This window comes from Cimex lectularius, unplaced genomic scaffold, assembly GCF_000648675.2.
Source record: "Cimex lectularius strain Harlan isolate CLEC.00 unplaced genomic scaffold, Clec_2.1 scaffold162, whole genome shotgun sequence".
Lineage (NCBI taxonomy): Eukaryota > Metazoa > Arthropoda > Insecta > Hemiptera > Cimicidae > Cimex > Cimex lectularius.
This window is the reverse complement of record NW_019393086.1, coordinates 609,288-630,166: the sequence shown is the minus strand read 5'-3', so window position 1 is coordinate 630,166 and position 20,879 is coordinate 609,288. Positions and strand designations below refer to the sequence as shown.

The following is a 20,879-nucleotide window of genomic DNA, read 5'->3' as shown; positions in this document are numbered from 1 at the left end:
TTTGTAAGTCGAGTTCGAATGCAGGACCGCTGGATTCGAACCCGGGACCTTTACATTACAGCGATGTATTGTACTATCATATATTACTATGTAATCAATAATGTACTAATGTACCTTTTCCTGACTTGCTTTTGGTTCAATCCAAGTAGGAATCTCGGTTACGTCCGTTCATGCACGAGAACGGCCGACCGCCACTATCAATTCCTTACTGGATACGCTGTTATCGTTATCAGTTCGATAGCTCCAGGAGTCCAGGTTGCTTTTCAAAATAAATTCTTAATGGTGATCCGTTCGTCGGATATACTCGTATCTGTGTCGGAAGTTTAATTATTCGAAAGCTATAAGCAGGAATTGTCTGTAAGAGGCAATCCCAGCAGGAATATCAGTCATGTCAGTCAGCAGGATCCTTAGCAACATGAGCGTCGAGACTTTTGCCTCTTTGGGGCACTGTGCAACCATTGGAAAGGTAAGAGAAATAAGCATTTGGACGGTTTTCTTCTGCTGATTCAGAAGAGAAACACGTATTTTCTTCTACGTGTACTACTATAAATTCAACAACCTTAATCAGACACATGAAAAAAAAAAAAAAGTAAACCGCTCAAAAATGAATAAGGATTTGTAATTTATCCTTATTCTATTAATTTTAATTAAAATAACCATTATATTCTTGCTAGTTGGATAAAACAAAATAGAAAATACAAACCTTATTAATTAATCCTCATTTTTAATAACAGATTTATTTAAGATTAGTAAACACGAAGATTACTCATCTTATAAAACAAAATGGAAATACATCATCTTGAACCAAAGGTTCACAATATTATTGTAAAGCCTAGTACGCACTGAGATTCTTTGAATCGATTCATGTTGCGGGGCAGAGTTGGGGCTGCGTAGATTCATTGTTGCGATGTAGTCCTGACTCTGCTCCGCGACAATGAACCGTGTCCAGACCAAGATTCATTTCACATTCATCAGTGCCTGCGAAAATGACGGAGGAACTAGCTCTCAGGAATTTCCCCTGCTCTGTTTTTTTTTGTATTGTACGTAGTGCATCCAATTGGAAGTGCCACAAACACCGATGGGAATGTATGTCTTCAACAAACTACAAAATCAACCCGGTACTCCACAACATACCTTTAATACAAGACAGTATCAAAATCTTCAAGAAAACACCCACTAGAACGTCAACTAAACAAATGAAGTAAGAGCACTTGTTCCGATTCACGTCCGCACTGGCAAATGTTGTGCAACTTTGAGTCAAAGAATCCCACATTGGATGGGATTCCAAAGAGTCCGAAAATGCTAGCCCGCAACACACCAAATTCATTGCAACAATGAGTCGGGGCAGCCCGGACTCAGGCTAAATGCAGCCGAGACTCTCTGGAGATTCAAAGAGTCAACTCAAAGAATCCCAGTGCGTACTAGGCCTAAGAATGAGTCATTGAGGTCACCGGCAAGTGGATAGCACAGAGGCAGTTGGCGTTTCTCAGAGCCTGGTCTCCCGGGAGACTTTTTAGGGAGACTGGAAGTGTCAATAGAAGGCTGGGTGATGGGTCTCAGTGCATTACAACGCTAAGGGAGAAAAGAAATGTTGTCATTGCTGCAAGATGGAACCCTTTCCATAGTTGATCCTAAATGAAGCACAAGATGTTTTAGCAAGGAATTTATAAGTTGGCCTCACATCAGATGCCACTTTGAGATGACTTGCAGCAACAGCCCGCCACCAGCAACTCAGGAGAATGTAGTGCAACGAGCACCTGGAATAGAACACCAATTGGAATGCTGTTATGTTTAATGAAGTCGCATTTCTGTCTGTACAGTAATAGCAGGCGCTGAAGAGTCTATCGAGGACAGGGGTGCGTACAATACCCCAGTTCGTGATCCCTTCAGTGCAGTTTGGAAGAAGCGGCATAATGATCTGGACTGGGATTTACACTGGAGGATGAACTGGACTCCATATTGTCGAAGGCAACCTCACTCCAGTTCGTTTTGCCCATGAAATTATCGAAGAATACATCCCTCAAACCAGGGATCTCATTGGCAGGGATTTCGATTCCTAGATGACAATGCCAGAGCTCATAGAGGCAGAGTTGTTCATCAGTATTAGAAAGCCTGAGAATTTCCCATCTGCCCCTTCCCCGATTGTCTCCAACCTCAATCCCATTGAGCAAATGTGGGATGCATTGCCGAGAAGGCTTTTCAATTCAGTATGTGCAACAACTGAATGCAGCATTGCAATGTATAAGGAGTGAAATTCTTAATGAAATTATTAACAGCCTTATGCCAAACAGGTGCACAGAGGTTTTATCTAACAGAGGACATTACGCACAATATTAATTGTTTAAAAAACAATTATTGTGTCCAATAAATAAAATTATGGAATTAAAACCTTTTATTTTGTTATTTTTCAAAATTCCCTAATTAAAGCTTCAGGAAAAACATAATCATTTCTAACAAATTTTAATGCAATTTATAATAAAATACTAGGGAAAGTAAATACTACAAAATTGGCAATATCCCTATTTATTTTTGAGCAGTTTATAATACTTAAAATGGCAAACTTTACAGTATGACACAGTCCCAGTACTGAAGATAGCGAGAAGACGAAACACAACAAACAAAAATAGTGAGGATAGTCAGATAAAAATGATCAAAAACGACAAAACTATAGGTTAATCACCCCAAAAAATAAAGCCCGTATGTCTTGTTGATGTACAGTGGAGGACAAGACTGTTTTTTTTTTTTTTAATATGAACTTACATTTACTTGTCAGCCTCACATGGTCTATTCTTAACCAGGTGAGGATGATCCTTCTTCTACAAGTCATGTCCTCCAACCTCCCATCAACAGCTCTTATTATGTGAGAGCTTGATTGGCCCATTGGTGCTGTCACCTTCTTTTAATCATGTTTTTTATTGCATTGTTACCGTCTGATGACCAGATCGCGGTGGTTAAGTTTGGAGGTTGGGATATCACCTTGTCCGTCTAATCATTACCCTACAAACCTATGTGTCCAGGTACCTATACAGCAGCCACCATTTTGCCGTGAAGCTTCAGTTCATGATATCTCTTGAACAAAGGCACTACGAGAGGTTTGACAGAAAACCTGTTTCGGACCACAGTAACTGCACTGAGGGAGTTGGTGCTGACTAGGTAGGCAGAGCCACCATCATCTCGAATCACCCCCAACCACGTGCCAAACTTCTGCCATGTAAACGCTATAGTGCAGAGGGAGCTACCACGAAGTGTACTTACCCTCATGATACATGGCACACGTACATGTTGTAGACACCTTCATCAGTCTTAGAACTTTCTGTAAAGATGAGCCAAAAACCAGCGTAAATTGATCTAAGCGCCATAAACGCATGGTGGAGTTGACAATTTGGTTAAGACGGCGTGATCTTCCCTACTATCGCCAGGAGGTCCCAGGGGAAAGTCGGCCAGTTGCCCAGCCCGAGTACCGTTCCAAGTGTCATCTTCGCCGAAGCATATTCCCAAGGGTCGTGCCCAAGTCTGATGTTGCTTGTATATTCCTACTTTACTGGCATGTAAGGATTGCACCCGAAAGCGGATGTCCCGGTTTGACAAGGAACATCGCAGTAGTAGCTGCTCCCACTGAAATTTGGGCGGCAATTGACAATTGACAGGAAGACCCTGACTAAAGAATAAATCTTTTTAATTTTTTTTTTTTAATTTTGAAACTTTATGTCCCTTGTGGGGTTTTTTCACATGGTGTATTGCCATGTTTATCAATTCAGTTTATTTTTTTTTTTAATTCATTTAATTTTTGTAATTAAATTATTAGATTAATTAATAATATTATTTAAACAATGATATTGGAATAATAGTAAAATAACAATATTTTTTAAAATTTTAAATAATAAATTTTCTTTACAGCTATGGCACAAAAGATTCTCAAATGTTATAAAATATTTACAAAAAAGAGAGAAAAAAAGGCTTATCCTTAAAACAACATAATAAAGATAATTTTTAATCTCTTTAGCGTCCTACCCCTCCTAGATGACTTCTCAGATTAAATCATATAAACAATTTTGATCATTATATTTACAAAAAAAAATTTGTTTAGTAATTTATGTAAAATTTGACAAATGTGAAAAATGCCTCTTTAATTTTATTACAGTCATAGCAGTGCTTAATTCCCCTGCATTGTGGTATCATTCCAAATCTGTCCCCTTTAATTAATTCTTTCAAATCAGTCAAAATGGCTGGCTTAATAAACAGCAAATAAATTGAACACTTTTTCAACTAGTTGTGTGAAGATAGATGACCTAATCCCTCTATTTATTATTTATGATATCATGCAGAAGCAATGATTATAGCAGAAGAAAAGCATAAAAAGCAATACATGACCTTTTGTAGGATCCTCTCCACATATCTTAAGGCATATTGAATTTGTACCATGCAGTGTATGGTACTATAACTGTACCCTTCTCCAGATCGTGAATAGGACTTTTTTCCATTCCTCTACAGTCCATGATTGATGTTCCTTTGCAAATCTTAGTATGATGTTATATGTTGAGAAGGAGGCCTTTCACTTTTCTTCTTGATCCAAGGGTTTGACTCTCTAAGGCCTCTTTAATACAAAGTGGTTAGTTGAACAAATAAGTGTCAAGGAGTGTAGCCTTGTAGCAATGATTGGGAACCACCCAAACCCAGTCACACACAATCATCTCAGACGCCCAGGTGATTGGCCAGCAGGCACAAATGTTGCTCACATTCTCTACCGGTATACTCAACACAAAAAATAAAACTTGATATTTGTCCTATTCACCAGTGCCATAAAAAGCATTGCAAATGCAAATTTCAATGTAGAACAGATCTACAAAAAAAATTCATATTAGTCCTGCTATGTAGGGCTTGAAACATGAGGAATGCAATGAAAAAATTAAAAATAGTGAAGCTTGGAGGGAAGTGGCAAGGCAGTGTTGAAAAAGCATTAGTTTCTTGATTTTGTAGCAATGAAGAACCCACACGCTCCTGCTTGGGTTCTAACAACATACTGAACTCATGTTAGGAAGAGAACTTGATTCCACAAGTTGCCTGGAGTTAAACCAGAGTTAACTAATTTATCAACAGAATTAACCAAACTACCTAGTCAAAATAATCCTAAGTCTTCTTCTAATAGTTGACTGAGATTAATATTCCGTGAATCCCAGCGGTCAAGTTTTTAATGCCAAAAGTTGATGAATTGCTGTGTGGATTGCTTGCATATTAATAAAATGGGATTAGTGATTCTGGGATGCCCTGAATTTGGTCGCCTCGAATGTTTCCCAGTCTCCCTGTACTTTTCATAGTCGTGAAATGGACAAATAATATATGCCAAGATGATTTAGCTTAATGATTTCCCTTCTTTATTGAGCCCCATGATTCTGAGAGATACGTCACGGCTTAAATGACCCAATATGGCTCAAAAAAATTAACAGAATAAATAGAATAGGATTAACAGAAAAGCAGAGAGCAATTGCTACCAAGGGCTAACAAAAGGTAAAAACCAACTGAAAGTAAACCATGATTAATAATGATTTCTTTAATCTATCTCTTTAACAAATAATATTTCTATAAATTTAAACAAAATATGGGCTAAAGTCAAAAACTAAAAAAAAGTCTAGATTTATAGGTGCTGGGATATTTTAATTAAAAATACTACAGGATAATTACTTAAATTACCTTAAAATAATTACTTTCATGGAAAAATAATTTGATACTCATTATCGATCATACTGCCATTCCTATCCACACTATGTTAACCTGTCAGACATGTTTCATGTCAACTTCAGTGTTGGATCTATGACATGACTTTTACAAATTGTCAGCTTTTTACAAAATTATAAAAGGGTCCTGGCTAAAAAAGCATCATCCTTGTCCAAAATTGTAAGAATTTTTTGGCTTAAACTCGATTATCTGCTAAATATAGGCTTAAGTTGAAAAGTTCCAGGTTATTGTGTTCGTATCCAGTTCTTTAGTGCATTCTTTACATCATTCCGTACATTTACTTAGCAATCACCATTTTTAATATTTTTCTTTCCGAAAGGTAGATTGGGGACTGTGAAGGCTTGATCAGTATTATCATATCAAGCAAATATTATTCACCGTTTTTCCTTCTGTCGAACTATCAAGAACTTGGGAATGTCCTATCTCCTAGATGTCCCAATGCTGTTTTTCCACCTTCTATCATTTTCATTGTGTTGGTCACCTTCTCCTGTTTAGTACGCATAAATTCCTAGTTCCTTCCCTTATTCTCCCCTAGTTTGATTATGGAGTGCACAAGAGACTGACTGGGAAACTTGGAGATAAACGTCTAATGACTTGTTTTGTATGTTTTTTCTTGGCTGATCAGTACACCAGCTTGAAGTGATCGTTGTACTGCAAGCAGTACTTCTTTGTCTTTTTCCTCTAAAGAACTACATTATCCTATGCCAAACTTGCTCCCACTCTTCTGTTACTGCGTTCAGTCATTCCTTCTTCATCCTAACAATCCAACTCCAAACAATCAAATTCCCTTCATCGCTATCTGCCAAGCCCCATCGTTTTCTGCCTTTAAATCCCGTTACTTAATTACCTATTATCCTTACCACTTGGCACTGAAGTTTTTTAATTATACCTTTAAATTAATTAACATAGTAGGCCATTTTCACATTATATGAAGATGCTTTTTTGTAAATGCACAGCTTGTATAGCTTTGTCAGGTTCGAATCTTTGTGAAATATGTTGTATGCATATTTAATTATTCAAGGAAACTTTAAGTCCTAGAATAAAGTTCACTTTTCATTTCAATTCATTTAAAATGCTGATAGGCATCTGACTGGCCAACACAGTGAATATACACAGACCAGTATGATTGGTAACAAGCAAATTATCGATTCATCACCCAGCAGGTGACACAGAACAATCTAACGATATTGAAACTTGGCCCATTAATCTTTCATCATTATTAATTATCATTATCCTTCTATATACAGCAATGGCTAGAAGAATATAATAAAACAAGAGAAGGGCCGACAAAAAATAGCATTGAAATGTATTTCAACAATATTACATCTAAAAAGGAAACACTTAGCACACTGAAAAAGCAAGTATCCATTTTAATTTAATTTAATTTTGTTAAAAGCAAAAACCCCATAGTCCTAATCGTTTGATTTTAGAATTTTAGAAATGGTGACAAAAAATAAAGACCTTTTAATGGGAGTCTTGTCAGAGACCCTTTACACATATTATGATGCAAAAGCAACTGTCGATTCATTTATTGATGAACTGAAATATTATAGTTACAACTTTGAAACGCTTTACTGCGACATAGAATGTGTTCCTTTTCAATTGGGTAATGGCCTTGAGAAACAATCTAATATATTTATTTTGGTATTATGTTAGGTGTGTACAGCATATATATCTATTTTTTTTAGACTTTACTGTGAGACAACAAGAACTTCCAATACTTGGAAGGGTATTTTGCCCTGCAGTTTTGTCAAACAGTGTCTTACGATTACAAATAACAGATGAAGAATGCCTTCCTTATTTAATAGTGCTGAAACGAATAATTGATGATTCAGAGTAAATATTAAAACAAAAACCGTATTTTTTGTGTACATTTTAATAAATATTATTTATTGCTTTTTAGTTGTTTCCAACAAATTGGCAAAAAGCATGGACAGAGAGGTAATTTTTCATTTTATTTACAACTTGTTACGATGTAAATATTTTTATTATTTAGATGTGGCATTTATTGAGGATTTCTCCGCTCAACATTATTGCCCGATGCTTATATTTGATGATGCGGATTTGGATTCAGCAGTAAACGCGTTAGTTTCCGCCTCTTGGAGCTATCAGGGCGCAGTAATAACCAGAAAATTAAAGTTGTGCCAAAATTTGCCTTATAAAAAAATAAATTTGATCTTTAGGCTTTGTGGTCTTTGACTCATGTGTACATTCAAGAAGCTTTGTACAACGAAGCCATTGCAAAAATTAAGTCCCTTACTTCTCGATTTTGGAAGTCGAATTCATTTTATTTTCGCCACTATGAAAACTGCATTTCTACCGTTAATAACGAAAAAGTTGGGGATTTAGAGGTAAAAATAAAATCCATGCAAAAGATAAAACAAAATCGTATTAAATATTTGAATGTAGATTTTCCAACCGAGCTTGAATTTACCCCATCGTTTTTTCATCGGGTGGGATCCCAGGGACTTCACGGCAAAAGTACAGTATAACATGTTTAAATTAGGCTTAGCCATTTTACCATTCAGAACCGACAATGAAGGTGTTGCTTTAGTCAACAAATCACTTTACGCAGTAGCAGCCTCAATTTGGACAGAAAGAATTGGGCGAGCAAATTCCATTTCAAAAAAACTCGATGTAAGTAAATACATGTAAATTAATTTTTATTTATTTATAGTTTTCTATTATATAGATGGGGACTGTATGGATCAACTGTCATGGTATTATAAAACCTGAAATACCGTTTGATTCAAGGAAACAAAGTAAAATCCCTTTCAATGGACTTAAACGTAAGTAATGTTTTCACTTTGACTTATTGTATCTGTATATTAAAAATTGTCAAATTTTAGTGCTTCAGCTTTTGCAAATACCGAAAAATGGTTTATCTTTGCCTAGAGGAAATTTTACAATGAATTCAAATAATCTCAACTTGGTTTGGTTAGTAAATATACTCTAGTGTGATAAGTTGTATTAACAGGTTTGGTGCAGGTTTGTATAGTCGTGGTCACATCATGCAGAACAAAATAGATCATTTTAACCATTTTGATTGGCACAACTATCCTTAATTTAGAAGTCAATTTAGTTCACTGTCCTCAGCTCAAGAGTTACTGACACTGTTGCCCTTGGTTTAACTTTCCTAAGATTAGAAGTCTTTGGCTTCTTTATTTTACTGTTGACAACTTGGCACTTACTGGCAATGTTGCTCTCAGCTTAATTATCCTTAGCTTTGTAGTACTGTCCTCAGCCCCATACTCATTAGAACTATTCTGTTCTCAGTTTCGCTGGCCTCGACTTAACACAGGACCACTGCCTTGGCATAATTGTCCTCAGCTTAACAGTATCTGGACCATTTTTTTGGCTCAACTTTCTTCAGATCAGTACACATTGTCACTGCTACCTTCAGCTCAAAAAGAATTAATGCTATTGTTTTTTGCTCAATTGCCCTCAGCTCACTAGTCATTATCACTATGGTCCTCCCAGTTTAACTGTCTTTAGCTCAGCATCACTGACACTACTGCCTTGTGCTCAATGGCATTGGCACAACTGTCCTTGCCCCTTGGCTCAACTCTCCTCAGTTCAATAGTCATTACCACCACTGTCCTCAGCTGAAAAGGCATTGGATACAACTGCCCTTGGCTGTACTGTGTTCTCAGTTCAACTTTCTTTATTTTTTATTTTTGGTTTTTTTCTAATACCAAATTCCTAGTATTCTCTGCCCTTTCAACTAACTTGAGTAATGCATAAACGTCCTCAAGTTTATGATCTTGATGGTCATTTACCAACTAGATGATAGCTACTTAGTACCATTACCTGCAGTTTTTAATGAAAAAAGCTTGCAAGTTCTCCAATTTGTAAATTTGTAGAACATTTCCTTTAAGAAAAGTGAGTCAAGATCTGGGAGTAGAGTTGGTCAAATAGAAGCTTGGTTTGATTAAGATGTACTCTTTACATATTGTGCAGTATGCAACCAAGTTGTCTTGTTGAAAAAATATTCTATCTTTCAAATCTAGGTCTAGCCGAAACCTTTATCTTTAAAAATTAGTAAAAATGTTATTTCAGAGTAATAATTAAAGACTAAAAGACAAAAATAAGTTTGCATATCTGCCTAGCCAAGCAGTCAGATTACCACGCCATCCTGCAGCAAATCATGTTAATACTTTTCAATAAATATCGATATGTTCACAGCAATTTGTCCCTCTTTTAGTGTATCAATGAATGATGCTCTTAATTCAGCCCTTCAAGCAAGTTCAATTCTTAAAAGTGTTGATAACAATTCTCTATGGGAATCACTAGATATCCTAATATCAAAAAAGTATTGCAAATTTATTTTAACTCATTTACTGATTTTTAGTTTTTAACCTTTATTAATTTATATTCCAGTAAGCAGATTTATGAAAGTAACAATTTAACAAAATACAAATTTATGATAGAAAATTCAGTGAAAAGTTTTGAAGATTTGAAAGTTGACACGGTGTGCTGGAAGGAGGCGAACAAAGTACTGGTGTTTGAGGTGACATCAGTCACTGCAGAATCAATGACATACATTTCATGGTTCGTGTATGCATCGATCGGCCTCAGGAATGCAGTCATAATTGTCGCTTCGACTGTAGGTATCAACAAGCTAATAACATACGACTGCTTCAAATTCACCTCGCTTCCTAAGGGTTGTATAAGCTTCATTTCGAAAAATACGTACAAACCGAGGGATTTGATCGAGAATAGTGTGATTCAGAAGCAGATCATCATGTCAGAGTATGACGTAGAAGATGTAAGCCTGAATCATATGGGGTATCTAACGAAAATACCAAAAAGTTCCGTTATGCTTCTACCCATGATGGAAGTTTTCTTGGTTGGAGTCAAAGCCATCTGGTGGCCAAACTAATATTTTTATTTTTACGGAAGACCTAAAGAACAAGACTGGTAACAATGTTTTTATTTTTATTTTTTATTTTAATCAAATCGTTAATTAAACTGATTTTGATTTTTTTAAACAAAGTCTTTCCATTATTTAAGACTGTATTTTTACATTACTACAATACTTCAAAGTGCCATGTTATATATAAATTCCCTTCTAATTTACAAAAATAGTCTTCAAACTATACTAAATAACCATTTGGCTCTTTTCTTTCCCCTTAGTAACATATCATTTAAAAAATAACTTTTACCTATTCTAGTTTGTCTTTCTGATTTTTCTGTTGCAAAATTCCAATGACAACTGACCAAATAACCCACAGATTAACTAGGATGATCGAAAACAATCAAACTAAATAACTTTATGTATAATTGTAGTATGTAATGTTAAGAAAAACGTTGTTATTAAAGTTGACCAATTTATATTTATGTTTACTTTTTTGTACATAAATTTTGATAAAGAGGTCTATATTCTTTTTTTTCTTTTGTAATTACAGTAGTTTTTGCTGTAAATTTTAAGCTATTTTTGTTGTGTTAGACACTCCCAGACCAATAATTATTAGTTATTCTTTAATTTTTCATATATATTACATTATCATTTTTCTTATGACGTTCATGTTTGTGTCAAACTACAGGAATCTGTCATGCTGATAATCGAAATAATTGGAACAATATCATTTATGAACAATAAATTGTTAAGCATTTAAATGTTTTATTTTATGCTACCTATATCTGATCAATTGTGAGAGTTGTCAAGTTGCCTGCGGGTGATGAACATGGAATTTAGTCGATACTAAACATCTTGGTATAGCTGTCCTCACTGATGCTTCAGACTGGCTTCATCATTTTCCCATCTTCAGTATGTCTGTGTAAACATGTGTCATTGTCATGTATCAGGTGCTATTTAAGAAGAAAGAACCTTTTGATATGTTCATAATCGACTATTTGTCCCACCAAAGATGGTGACCCTTAAAAATATCATTTTGTTCTTTCTACATCTATAGTTTGGTCATTTCCTCCGATCATTTTGACCTGCCTATTCTTTCAGTTTTGGAGTCAAATGCATTTCAGCTTATGACACTAAAACAAATCAAAACAAAAATGACCAAACTTAATGTTCATCCTGCAGAACCCAAGTGGAAAAACTAATACTTCCAATGTCTTTTAAGTAAAATATATTTAATAATCATTTATTTCTTCCTCCAAAGATTGTCATTTCCATTGATCATGTTGGCCTGCATATCCTTTCTTTTTTTGGTCAGTCAGATGCATATCGGCTTCTGACACCAAAACAGAAAGGGTAGATGCTCAATGAATGCAAATTACCAAACTTCAGGTTCACCTTGTATAATGCAAGATGAAGTACCCATACTTCCTGTCTGCTAACAAAAGAAAATTGATGTTTGAGTATTTTCCTAATCAATCATCTCTTCCACCAAAAATGCAACTTTTTCATATTGTATTTTTTATACTTGTAGTTTGGTCGTTTGCTCTGATCTTTTTGGCCTACCTATCTTTTTTTTTCCTGATGCCAAACAGAAACAATGGTTAGATGCTAAATGACCAAACTTTTCTTTTATCCACAGAACTGAAGAAATGCTGTGCTACCTAAAGACAGACCATTGAGTAATTTCGTAATCAATTATTTGTTCCACCAAAGAGCATTGGTGCATTTTATTTTTTCTTTCTGCGTCTTCAAGTTAAAAAAAAAGAAAGATTTTCGGTTATTTTTATAAATATCTGTGCCAGTAGTAAAAAGAGTATGGTGCCCCAATGACAACTTTTGCGGCCCTTCCGAAATTAAAAATTTTCTCTCCTCATAGGGTGAATTTATTTAAATTAAATTAGTTATTTTAATCTTAACTGAAAGTATTTCGCCGTAAACAAACAAGTAAATAAAAACAAAATTATATCATTTATCCGTGTTTTGAGCCGGATCAGGTTATCGTGTGGTAAGACTGCCTCCTGGGAACTCTTGCCTCTTCTCCATTTTCTGAAATCAGGGGGCCCGATATTTGTATTGTTGTGGTACCGAACAGTCATTCGCTTTCAACTAAATCAGACGTTCACTTATAAATAAATTAAGGTAAGTGTTTCAAATGGATTTAAAATTTCATTAGTTTATTATCTATTCGACGAGAAAATGGCTTTTTTCCCCACCTACGCTTTGACTTAAAAGTCAGGCACGGAAATGGATTAATGCCCTTGAGACTTTGTATCTTTACTTTCAACCGTTCACTTTTATTTTTTGATCGAAATTATTAAAAGCTCATGCTTTTTCCTGTTTTAAATCTTTTGACCGGGCCTTATTATAGTAACGAAAAACCCTATTTCTGGGCGCTTTTCTTTTTTTTTTCGAACGGCTTTTCAAGCCCTGAACAGGTCCAACCACTCGACATTGTTTCCTACATTATTTTTAGATTTGCGTTTCCCGAATAAACCTTCCTCAAATCGTTGAATTTATCCTTTACAAATCGAATTAAATATTAACCAGAACGGCCATCAGGTAAGACTGTTCAACCAAAACCATTTTAAAATGGTCAATCTTTAAAAATAATAATCGTCTTGTTGTTCTTGAACATTAGAATTTCTGTTATGTAGTACAGTTTACACATCATGCTGTGACATAGAAATCAACATTACCATTATGTTATAATTTGTAAATCGTAAATCAATTGAGCGTTTCCAATTTGTGATTTAATCTATGGTCCAACATTTTCATTCTGCAATTAGATCATGTTTGATCTTTTTGGTCTGCCTAACGTCGCTGTTTTGGTCTGTCAAACGTGTTTCACCTTCTGCACAGACCGAGATATAAGTGGAAACACGTCTAGAAGGCCAAAGCAGAACCAGGCAAACCAAAAGACCAAACATAGGTTCACAACAGCTGTGTGATGCATTAAAGTTGTTTTATTAGAACAAGTTGTTCCTTATGTGCCACCACTATTTGGTGACGGTTTTATTTTTATGCGTGATAATTCAACGGTCTTTCATTTCCATGCATAAAAATGCACAGCTGTAACGGAACCCTCAAATATCAAGTTTGTGTGACCTTCAAAGAAATGCCTGCCCAAACCATAGCACCACCATCTCCATAGCTTTTCCGGAGTGAAAATGTTGTGGGGAATATATCGCTCTCCTGTCCTTCTCTCAGCCCTTAGAAGACCTCAAACAAAACCTTCTCTTATCCAAAAACAAGATTTTAATCCACTTTTGCTCGTTCCAATTGCTATGATTTGTGAACCAAGCTGTTCTGGGCTTGGTAAGGCCTTCTTGCAAGTAATCTGATGACAGATCAATTTTCTTTTTTAGTAAATGATATCTTTGAGCGTGATAATTAATTTTTGTAAAAGTGTAAAATGGGTTCAGAAGTTGTCAGTTTTTTAAATTTATTTTTTATTTTTAAATTATTTAAATGTAAATTATTATTTCTAGATGCCAAACATTAAACTTCAAAGTTCAGACGGTGAGGTCTTTGATGTCGATGTGGAAATTGCAAAATGCTCCGTCACCATCAAAACCATGTTGGAAGACTTAGGTAAGTTGGAGTTTCGAGTCAAAGGAGACAGGGAAAGGTAGAGTGCATTTATGCCGTTTTTCAGGAATGGACGAAGACGAAGAGGAGGTGGTCCCTCTACCAAATGTAAATTCAGCGATTCTCAAAAAAGTCATACAGTGGGCCACATACCACAAAGACGACCCACCACCCCCTGAAGACGATGAGAACAAGGAGAAGAGAACAGACGATATCTCCTCATGGGATGCTGATTTCCTCAAAGTGGACCAGGGAACTCTTTTCGAACTAATCCTTGTAATATTCAAATTGGCCTGACATAATAATTTTGGAAATTAATTAATTTTTGACAAAAAAAATCTCAATTGTTTTAGGCTGCAAACTACCTCGATATTAAGGGCCTTTTGGATGTAACATGCAAAACAGTTGCAAATATGATTAAAGGCAAAACTCCTGAAGAGATTCGCAAGACTTTCAACATCAAAAATGATTTCTCAGCTGCTGAAGAAGAGCAAGTTCGAAAAGAGAACGAGTGGTGTGAGGAGAAATAATTGTTGAATGTTACTTATCAATATTAAAATATAAAATAATATAAAAAGACACAATAATTAAGTAATTATTTTTCTTCTTCTATGCATTTTGTCCATACGCTTGTTTTTTGTTTGTTTTTTTAAACTCTCTGAACTATAATAATAGTTAGGGAATAATATTTTGTTACATTAACTTAAATTTGTTACTAGTGTTGTAAAATAACCCGAATATCAATTGTATTTCAAAACGGTACTGTACTTCATTTCTTTAGGTTAATAATATTCATCTATTCTACGTAAGTTAAAAGTTATAAAGTTTGTATAGACATGTAAATGTTTCTTTCACCATCATTATTTCTCATTAGCAATAATTTATTTATCTTACAAAATAAAATTTAAAAAAATCATCTCTGAATAATTTCTTAACACCAGAAAAATAAAATTTTAAGACATTCAAACTTTCTTTATGATTATTAGGTATCTTATTACCATTATTTCTTTTTATGAGAAACAAACCACTCATCTACAGATGACAGGTTGTATTTCAATTTGTGATTGTGACATTACGGCGTCATAGAGACAGGTACCCAATGGCAACCTCTGGATTAATTATGTGATATTAATCATCTCTTATCCATATTCTTGTTAGTCACTCACATGATAATTGTGTAGAATGGGGTAATTGTATTTATGGGTTAGTGATCTTGTAATTTTCTGTGAAAATGTCTGAAATTGAAATGTTGGAATATTTAGCTGATCCATAACCTTGGTACTCATACATCCAAATAGGTTTAAGTAGGCATGTGTACGTGGAAAGTTTTGATTGTAATGGTAATTTTGATTGTTAGTTGAGAAGGTAATAAAGCGTTTTAAATCATTTGTTAAGAGTCAATTTTTAAATCATGCGTGGATTTGTCTCAAATGTGAGATCTATAACTTTGTCGGATTGACGAATAGGTTCATTGTTTAAGTATAAACTAGAACAAAACTCACAGCAGAGTGTAAAGGTGATATGTTGTGACTATGAGGGGTAAAATTTTATTTTCCAAAGATTGCTCCATTTTTCAATTGTTGATATGTGGTTTCGTAACGTAAGTGAAGCTTGGGTAGAGGAGGGATTTTTTAATATAGCGATGTCATCTGTGTACATGGCGGTAAGTGCATTCTCATTTGTGGGCATGTCAGAAGTAAAAATTGTACAAGTAATTGTAAAAGTACAACAGAGGAGTGAGTATTGACCCCTGTGGCATACCTGCAAGCACTATTTTCATCTCAAAAGTCTCCAATTCCTGGTTTACTACCAAAAATCCTTAAGGTACAATTGTATAATCACATAATAGGTCTGGGGTAAAAAAAATATATAAATTTATATATATAATATAATTTTTTGGGATTAGGAAGATACATTTTTTTGAAAATTTAGAAACGTATACATTTGAAAAACAAAAATTTTATCTCTTTTTCATGTTTTTCAATTGTGCTCCCATTATGTCTGTAGATGTGGGACATTTTTTTAATGCTTAGAAAAATATTTTAGCATCAGATTGGCGTAATTTTACTTAAAAGCATTTAAAAATATAAATAATCTTGAAAATTAGATTTATTTTATCTCTTTCTTAAATTTGTCAAATAACTGATATAATTACATTTCTTCATCATTTTTAAAAAAATGTTTTCATTTTATAGATTTAGTTTTGCACTAGAAAGATTATTTCTCAAAAATTTAGAAATCTGTTATTTAAAGTAAATTTAAAAATTAAAATTTTGCTTCATGTCTTTTTCACGTTTTTCAATTGTGGTCCCTATTATGTCTGTAGACGTGGAATTAATATTCTTTTAGTACGTAGAAAAATATATTTGCACCAGATTGGTGTAACTTGATTTTCAAAAATTAAATAATTTTGAAAATTGGTTTTAATTTTTATTTTATCTGTTTTACATTTTTCAAATATCTAATATAATTATAGTTGCATAATTTCTTAATCATTAAAAAAAAAGTTTTGTATTTTATAGAATTTTTTGGCACTAGATAATTTTTTTTTAAATTAAGAAATATATTATTTGAAATACATTTGAAAATTAAAATGTTACTTTACCTTTTTTTCATGTTTTTCAATTTGGCCCCCATTATGTCTGTAGATGTGAGATTTTCTTATATTTTTTATATTTTAGCACCAGATTGGTGTAATTTTACTTTAAACATTTAAAAATGTAAATGATTTAGAATAATTTTGAAAATTGGTTTTAAATTTTTATTTTATCTCTGTTTTTTATTTTTCAAATGTCTAATATACTTATATTTGCATAACTTTTGAATCGTTTTGTAAAAAGTGCGTTTTTATTTTATAGATTTTTGTTCACTAGAAAGATACATTATTATTTTTCAATAATTTAGATTTTTTTTTTTGACCGGGGCTTCCGACATCTAGGTCATTTCAGCTCTAAACTACGTCTATGTTCTATTTACCCTTTCAAACACTACATTCACATATAAATACATCCGTACAGTACACTCATTCTGTTTGGTCGGTGGAGTACTTGATATTCCACCACCGACCTATACTTTAACTAATCTAGATTGGGGTCGATGGAGTACTTTTACAAATATTCCGCCATCGACCCCGAACACATACTCTTACGCTCTCAACGTTCGAGGGGCGATGATGATGTTATATTTCACCCTCACCCCTCGCCATTCACGCTAATAAATACATGCACACACAAAACATACAGACAACACATAAGACATATTATATACAATAAAAAAAAACCAATTCCCTTATATTCTTCTTTTCATACATTTGGCAACTAATTTGTGTAAATTATAAAATTCAGTTTCAAAAAATGCACAAATAAATGTTTTTTATCTTACATAATTTTCATTGTTTATTAAAAATTAAATACATATATATTTTATATTTGATTTCACATATAAATCCGTTCTCTATTTATAATTAATAAATAAAATGTAAAAAGTGTGGAATGACAGTTGGTTGAGAGTTCGGTCGGCAGAGGGCGTTTCGTCCACCTTCTTCCACTTCCATTTTTCCCGCCGGGCCGGCAGCTCCTTCTTCAGCCAGTCTTCCGCAGAAACCCGGCCGAGTTGTGAACCTGTGCTCTTCCGCGACAAAATTCTATCCCGTGCGATAAGTGTGATTTTTTATTTTTTCAAAGCCCTCCTCGTCGATTTTCGCCGTCAACACTTTCCCTGGATTATCTAAGCGGATTTAAGTGAGTTTTAATTTTAGACAAATTTTCGATATTTATATATACTTTTTTTAAATGCGACGTCCGTCATCCGGGCCTACTGCCGGTCACGGTTGAAAGGCCTAGAGGAAATGCCGGGCTTTAGTTCCATTGTGATATTGCTTTTGTTTTCTTCTAAAAAAAAGCCCGTTTTCCTACCCAACGCCCAAACTTTGATCATAAACTAATGAATGCAAAAAAAAAGTCGAAAATGTATTAACTTTTTTAAACGGGGGTTCCCAACAGCACAGGTCCCTCAGGGTATCGGTTTTTTTTAAACTGCATTTTTTGAAAAAAATAACCGACACCCCGAGGGCTGATATAACCTCTGCTGCTGTTAACAGTCTGAAAAATATAAATCTTTGCATTTTGATCAATAAATCTTCAATTTTCTTCGTTATCAATACCTAGGGGCACGACGTGGTCATCGGCGTTTCAGCCGATAAAAAAGGATACCTAGGATGGTAGAGAAACTGAGCCGACGGATCATTGGGAGGTGCGAAACTGGATTGATAGGATGTTTTGTAATTGGCTTTCGCTACATATGAAAAAATTGAATGTTAAAGTGACGAGTATTGATACATAAAATAGGAAACTGTTTTTCCTTTGATCGGACTCTTTGAGTGTGTCGGTAGTTGGAGAGGTTGGTTGACTCCCAAAGTTCGATACCATAAGTCCGTAAGATTTGAGAATCATGGTATGTTTCAACCTTTTGTTGTTTAGTGGAAGTTAAGACATAATTAAACTTGTTAACGTGAAATCCCAAAAAAAGTTTTCGACAGGGATGGTTAAATTCCGTCCTTAAAAAGTAAACAGGTGTGATCTATCCGAGTGTAAAGTTGAATTATTTTAACAATTTATTTTAATTTTCTACTTTTGAAGGCACTGCAAATGGTTCTGAAGGTTTCTGAAAGGTTGCTGTAGCGGCAGCAAAAATGGTTTGGATTGTTTCTGGGGGGAAGTGATGTCCGCGGCTTATAACGTGCAAAGGAGAGGTCCAAAGAGGTTCCCTTGTGGGAGCCAAGTTAGGGTAGATATAGGATATCGCTATGCTCTGTTTAACTCTGAAGTAATGGTCAAACACGTACGATTTTACGATTAGTTATGTGCTGGATCGAAAACAGTAGAAACTTAAAAATATAATACAATACTAATTTTACGGATAATAGCTTGGTATCCAGATTTAAATCTGATCTTTATCCAACATATCTAACATAACAATTTGGAAGAGTAGAAGGATAGAAGAATTGAATTGAAATGGAATTTACGTACATTGATTATAAAATTTCAACAATACTGCCAATCATATCGAAAAATAGAGAAAAATGTTTCATTATTACATTTTAAATTTTATGAACTAGCGCGAAGTTTTAACTTTTCTGTTCTTTAATAAAAATAGATTATTTAAAAAAAATCTTTTGGTGCTAGAATATTCACAAATATTTTTTAACGAACAAACAAGTTCATAAAATTGTTCACATAAAATTTTTCGAAGAGCCTAACCAAATTGTAAAAGACACGAAAAACAACAATATTTCTGTTCGCTTTGTCGAAAGAGGTTATCAACTTTTTTGTTCCATTTGTTTTTATTTTTATTATTATTTTATTTTTATTGCAAATGCATTTGGGGCGATAGGGCAGTAATAAGACCTAAGTTACACTAGGCACATTAATCTGCTGGTCTAAAGCTCGTCAAAAAGGTTGGGTGAAAAGTTAGGCAAATCTATGCAGCACAGGTGGCAATAAAAACAACACCATTAGCTGCTTGAGAAATACTATTAACCCATTGGAAACATGTACAAGTAGAAATTGAGACAAGCTAATACAGACTCCAAAAACAAATAAATTGGATGAGGACTAAATATTTCGGGCATACAACAACGGATAAAATCATGATTCCGGATACATCCTTTGCAACATGCTTTAACATTTTAACAGACTACAATCGAGAAGATTAAATAAAATTATGTGTTATATAGATAGCTTCAAAACCAATGATGGAACTGGATTCTGTCCAAATCCAAAATATGAGCAATCATACTCTTCTAGGATAGTACACCTTGGTTATTCTAGCTGAAATACATGCACTATAAAAAATCATAAAAGAGGTTACACTGACAAAAAATATCTTCTTTAGACAAATCCAAAATCTCTAAAATTTGGAAAACAACAACCTGATGTGCTAGGATATAAAGGAATTCTGGGTATGAAAAGGAAGACAAACTGACCAGAGAACATACAGGTCCAGAATTTGTAGTTGGGATAAAAAGATCAAACCAAATCGAAAACCCAGACAAAAATATCAAGTATGAAGTAATTCTTGTGATACAGGTGGGCTTAACGTTCAGCCCTTCAGGTTTTGCGGACGAGGGATCAAACCTTACAGTACATTACAATTAATTAAGGTGTTTAGTCGAGATAAAAAAAGTCAGTGGCACGAGCGGGATTCGAACCCACGATCTTCGGCTTGATACGCCGCTGCTCTACCCCTTGAGCTATCTTGACCTCGATCCACTCGGATACCAACTTCCCATCTCAACAGCACCTTTTGAATTTTCCCTCCTTTTTGCCATTTTTCAAACCTTAATTAATTGTAATATATTAATTGGTCAAGCGGACCACGAAATTAGTGAACCTTACAATACATTTTTTATATGTATTATTTTAAATTAAAAAGCTATGGGCTATGCCGGGATTCGAACTCACAGCACGTAGCGTGGCAAGTACTAGTTAGATGCCCAAATACTCGAGATGGTACATGAATATTTAATTATTGTAATTAAATGTTACCAACCGACGTATAATTTTACACGTTTTTAAATTTAATTTAATCGTTATGAAATTTTATTTAACGCTTGAGTATACACAAAAACAAACAACATTCATACAAAACATAATATTTTATTGTTTACAGGAGCAAAATTATTCACGTTTTTAAATTAAAT

The 20,879-nt window shown here is 34.3% G+C and overlaps 3 protein-coding genes across 4 annotated transcripts in view; all 3 read left to right on the top strand.

Annotated features, from left to right (window-relative positions):
• The first annotated feature begins 163 nt into the window (after positions 1–163).
• Positions 164–11,352, top strand: LOC106666135. Its single transcript, XM_014393069.2, has 12 exons — positions 164–466; positions 6,981–7,090; positions 7,164–7,339; positions 7,422–7,569; positions 7,637–7,674; positions 7,730–7,851; positions 7,917–8,084; positions 8,143–8,370; positions 8,426–8,522; positions 8,583–8,670; positions 9,938–10,045; positions 10,114–11,352. The coding sequence occupies exons 1-12, from the start codon at positions 389–391 to the stop codon at positions 10,613–10,615; spliced, it is 1,863 nt and encodes a 620-aa protein (XP_014248555.1). The 5' UTR covers positions 164–388; the 3' UTR covers positions 10,616–11,352.
• A 1,210-nt stretch (positions 11,353–12,562) lies between these two features.
• On the top strand, positions 12,563–14,770 carry LOC106666260 (S-phase kinase-associated protein 1). The gene is made up of 4 exons (XM_014393332.1): positions 12,563–12,730; positions 14,080–14,182; positions 14,247–14,455; positions 14,533–14,770. Exons 2-4 carry the CDS (start codon positions 14,080–14,082, stop codon positions 14,707–14,709), a joined length of 489 nt encoding a protein of 162 aa, XP_014248818.1. The 5' UTR covers positions 12,563–12,730; the 3' UTR covers positions 14,710–14,770.
• Positions 14,771–17,663: 2,893 nt separating this feature from the next.
• Positions 17,664–20,879, top strand: part of LOC106666059 (whirlin) — a 148,885-nt gene continuing 145,669 nt past the window's right edge. The window contains exon 1 of one of the 2 annotated variants that reach the window (XM_024229888.1): positions 17,664–17,919. The gene's annotated coding sequence lies outside the window, so the exon portion shown is untranslated. The remainder of the gene's footprint in view (positions 17,920–20,879) is intronic. The other variant, XM_024229887.1, reaches the window with a different exon arrangement.

Coding starts and splice junctions, on each gene's coding strand:
- LOC106666135 (XM_014393069.2), top strand. CDS start 389: ATGTCAGTCAGCAGGATCCTTAGCAACATGAGCGTCGAGACTTTTGCC. Junction 467..6,980: donor ACTGTGCAACCATTGGAAAG/GTAAGAGAAATA, acceptor TTCTATATACAG/CAATGGCTAGAAGAATATAA. Junction 7,852..7,916: donor CTTGGAGCTATCAGGGCGCA/GTAATAACCAGA, acceptor TTTGATCTTTAG/GCTTTGTGGTCTTTGACTCA.
- LOC106666260 (XM_014393332.1), top strand. CDS start 14,080: ATGCCAAACATTAAACTTCAAAGTTCAGACGGTGAGGTCTTTGATGTC. Junction 14,183..14,246: donor AACCATGTTGGAAGACTTAG/GTAAGTTGGAGT, acceptor GCCGTTTTTCAG/GAATGGACGAAGACGAAGAG. Junction 14,456..14,532: donor CTCTTTTCGAACTAATCCTT/GTAATATTCAAA, acceptor CAATTGTTTTAG/GCTGCAAACTACCTCGATAT.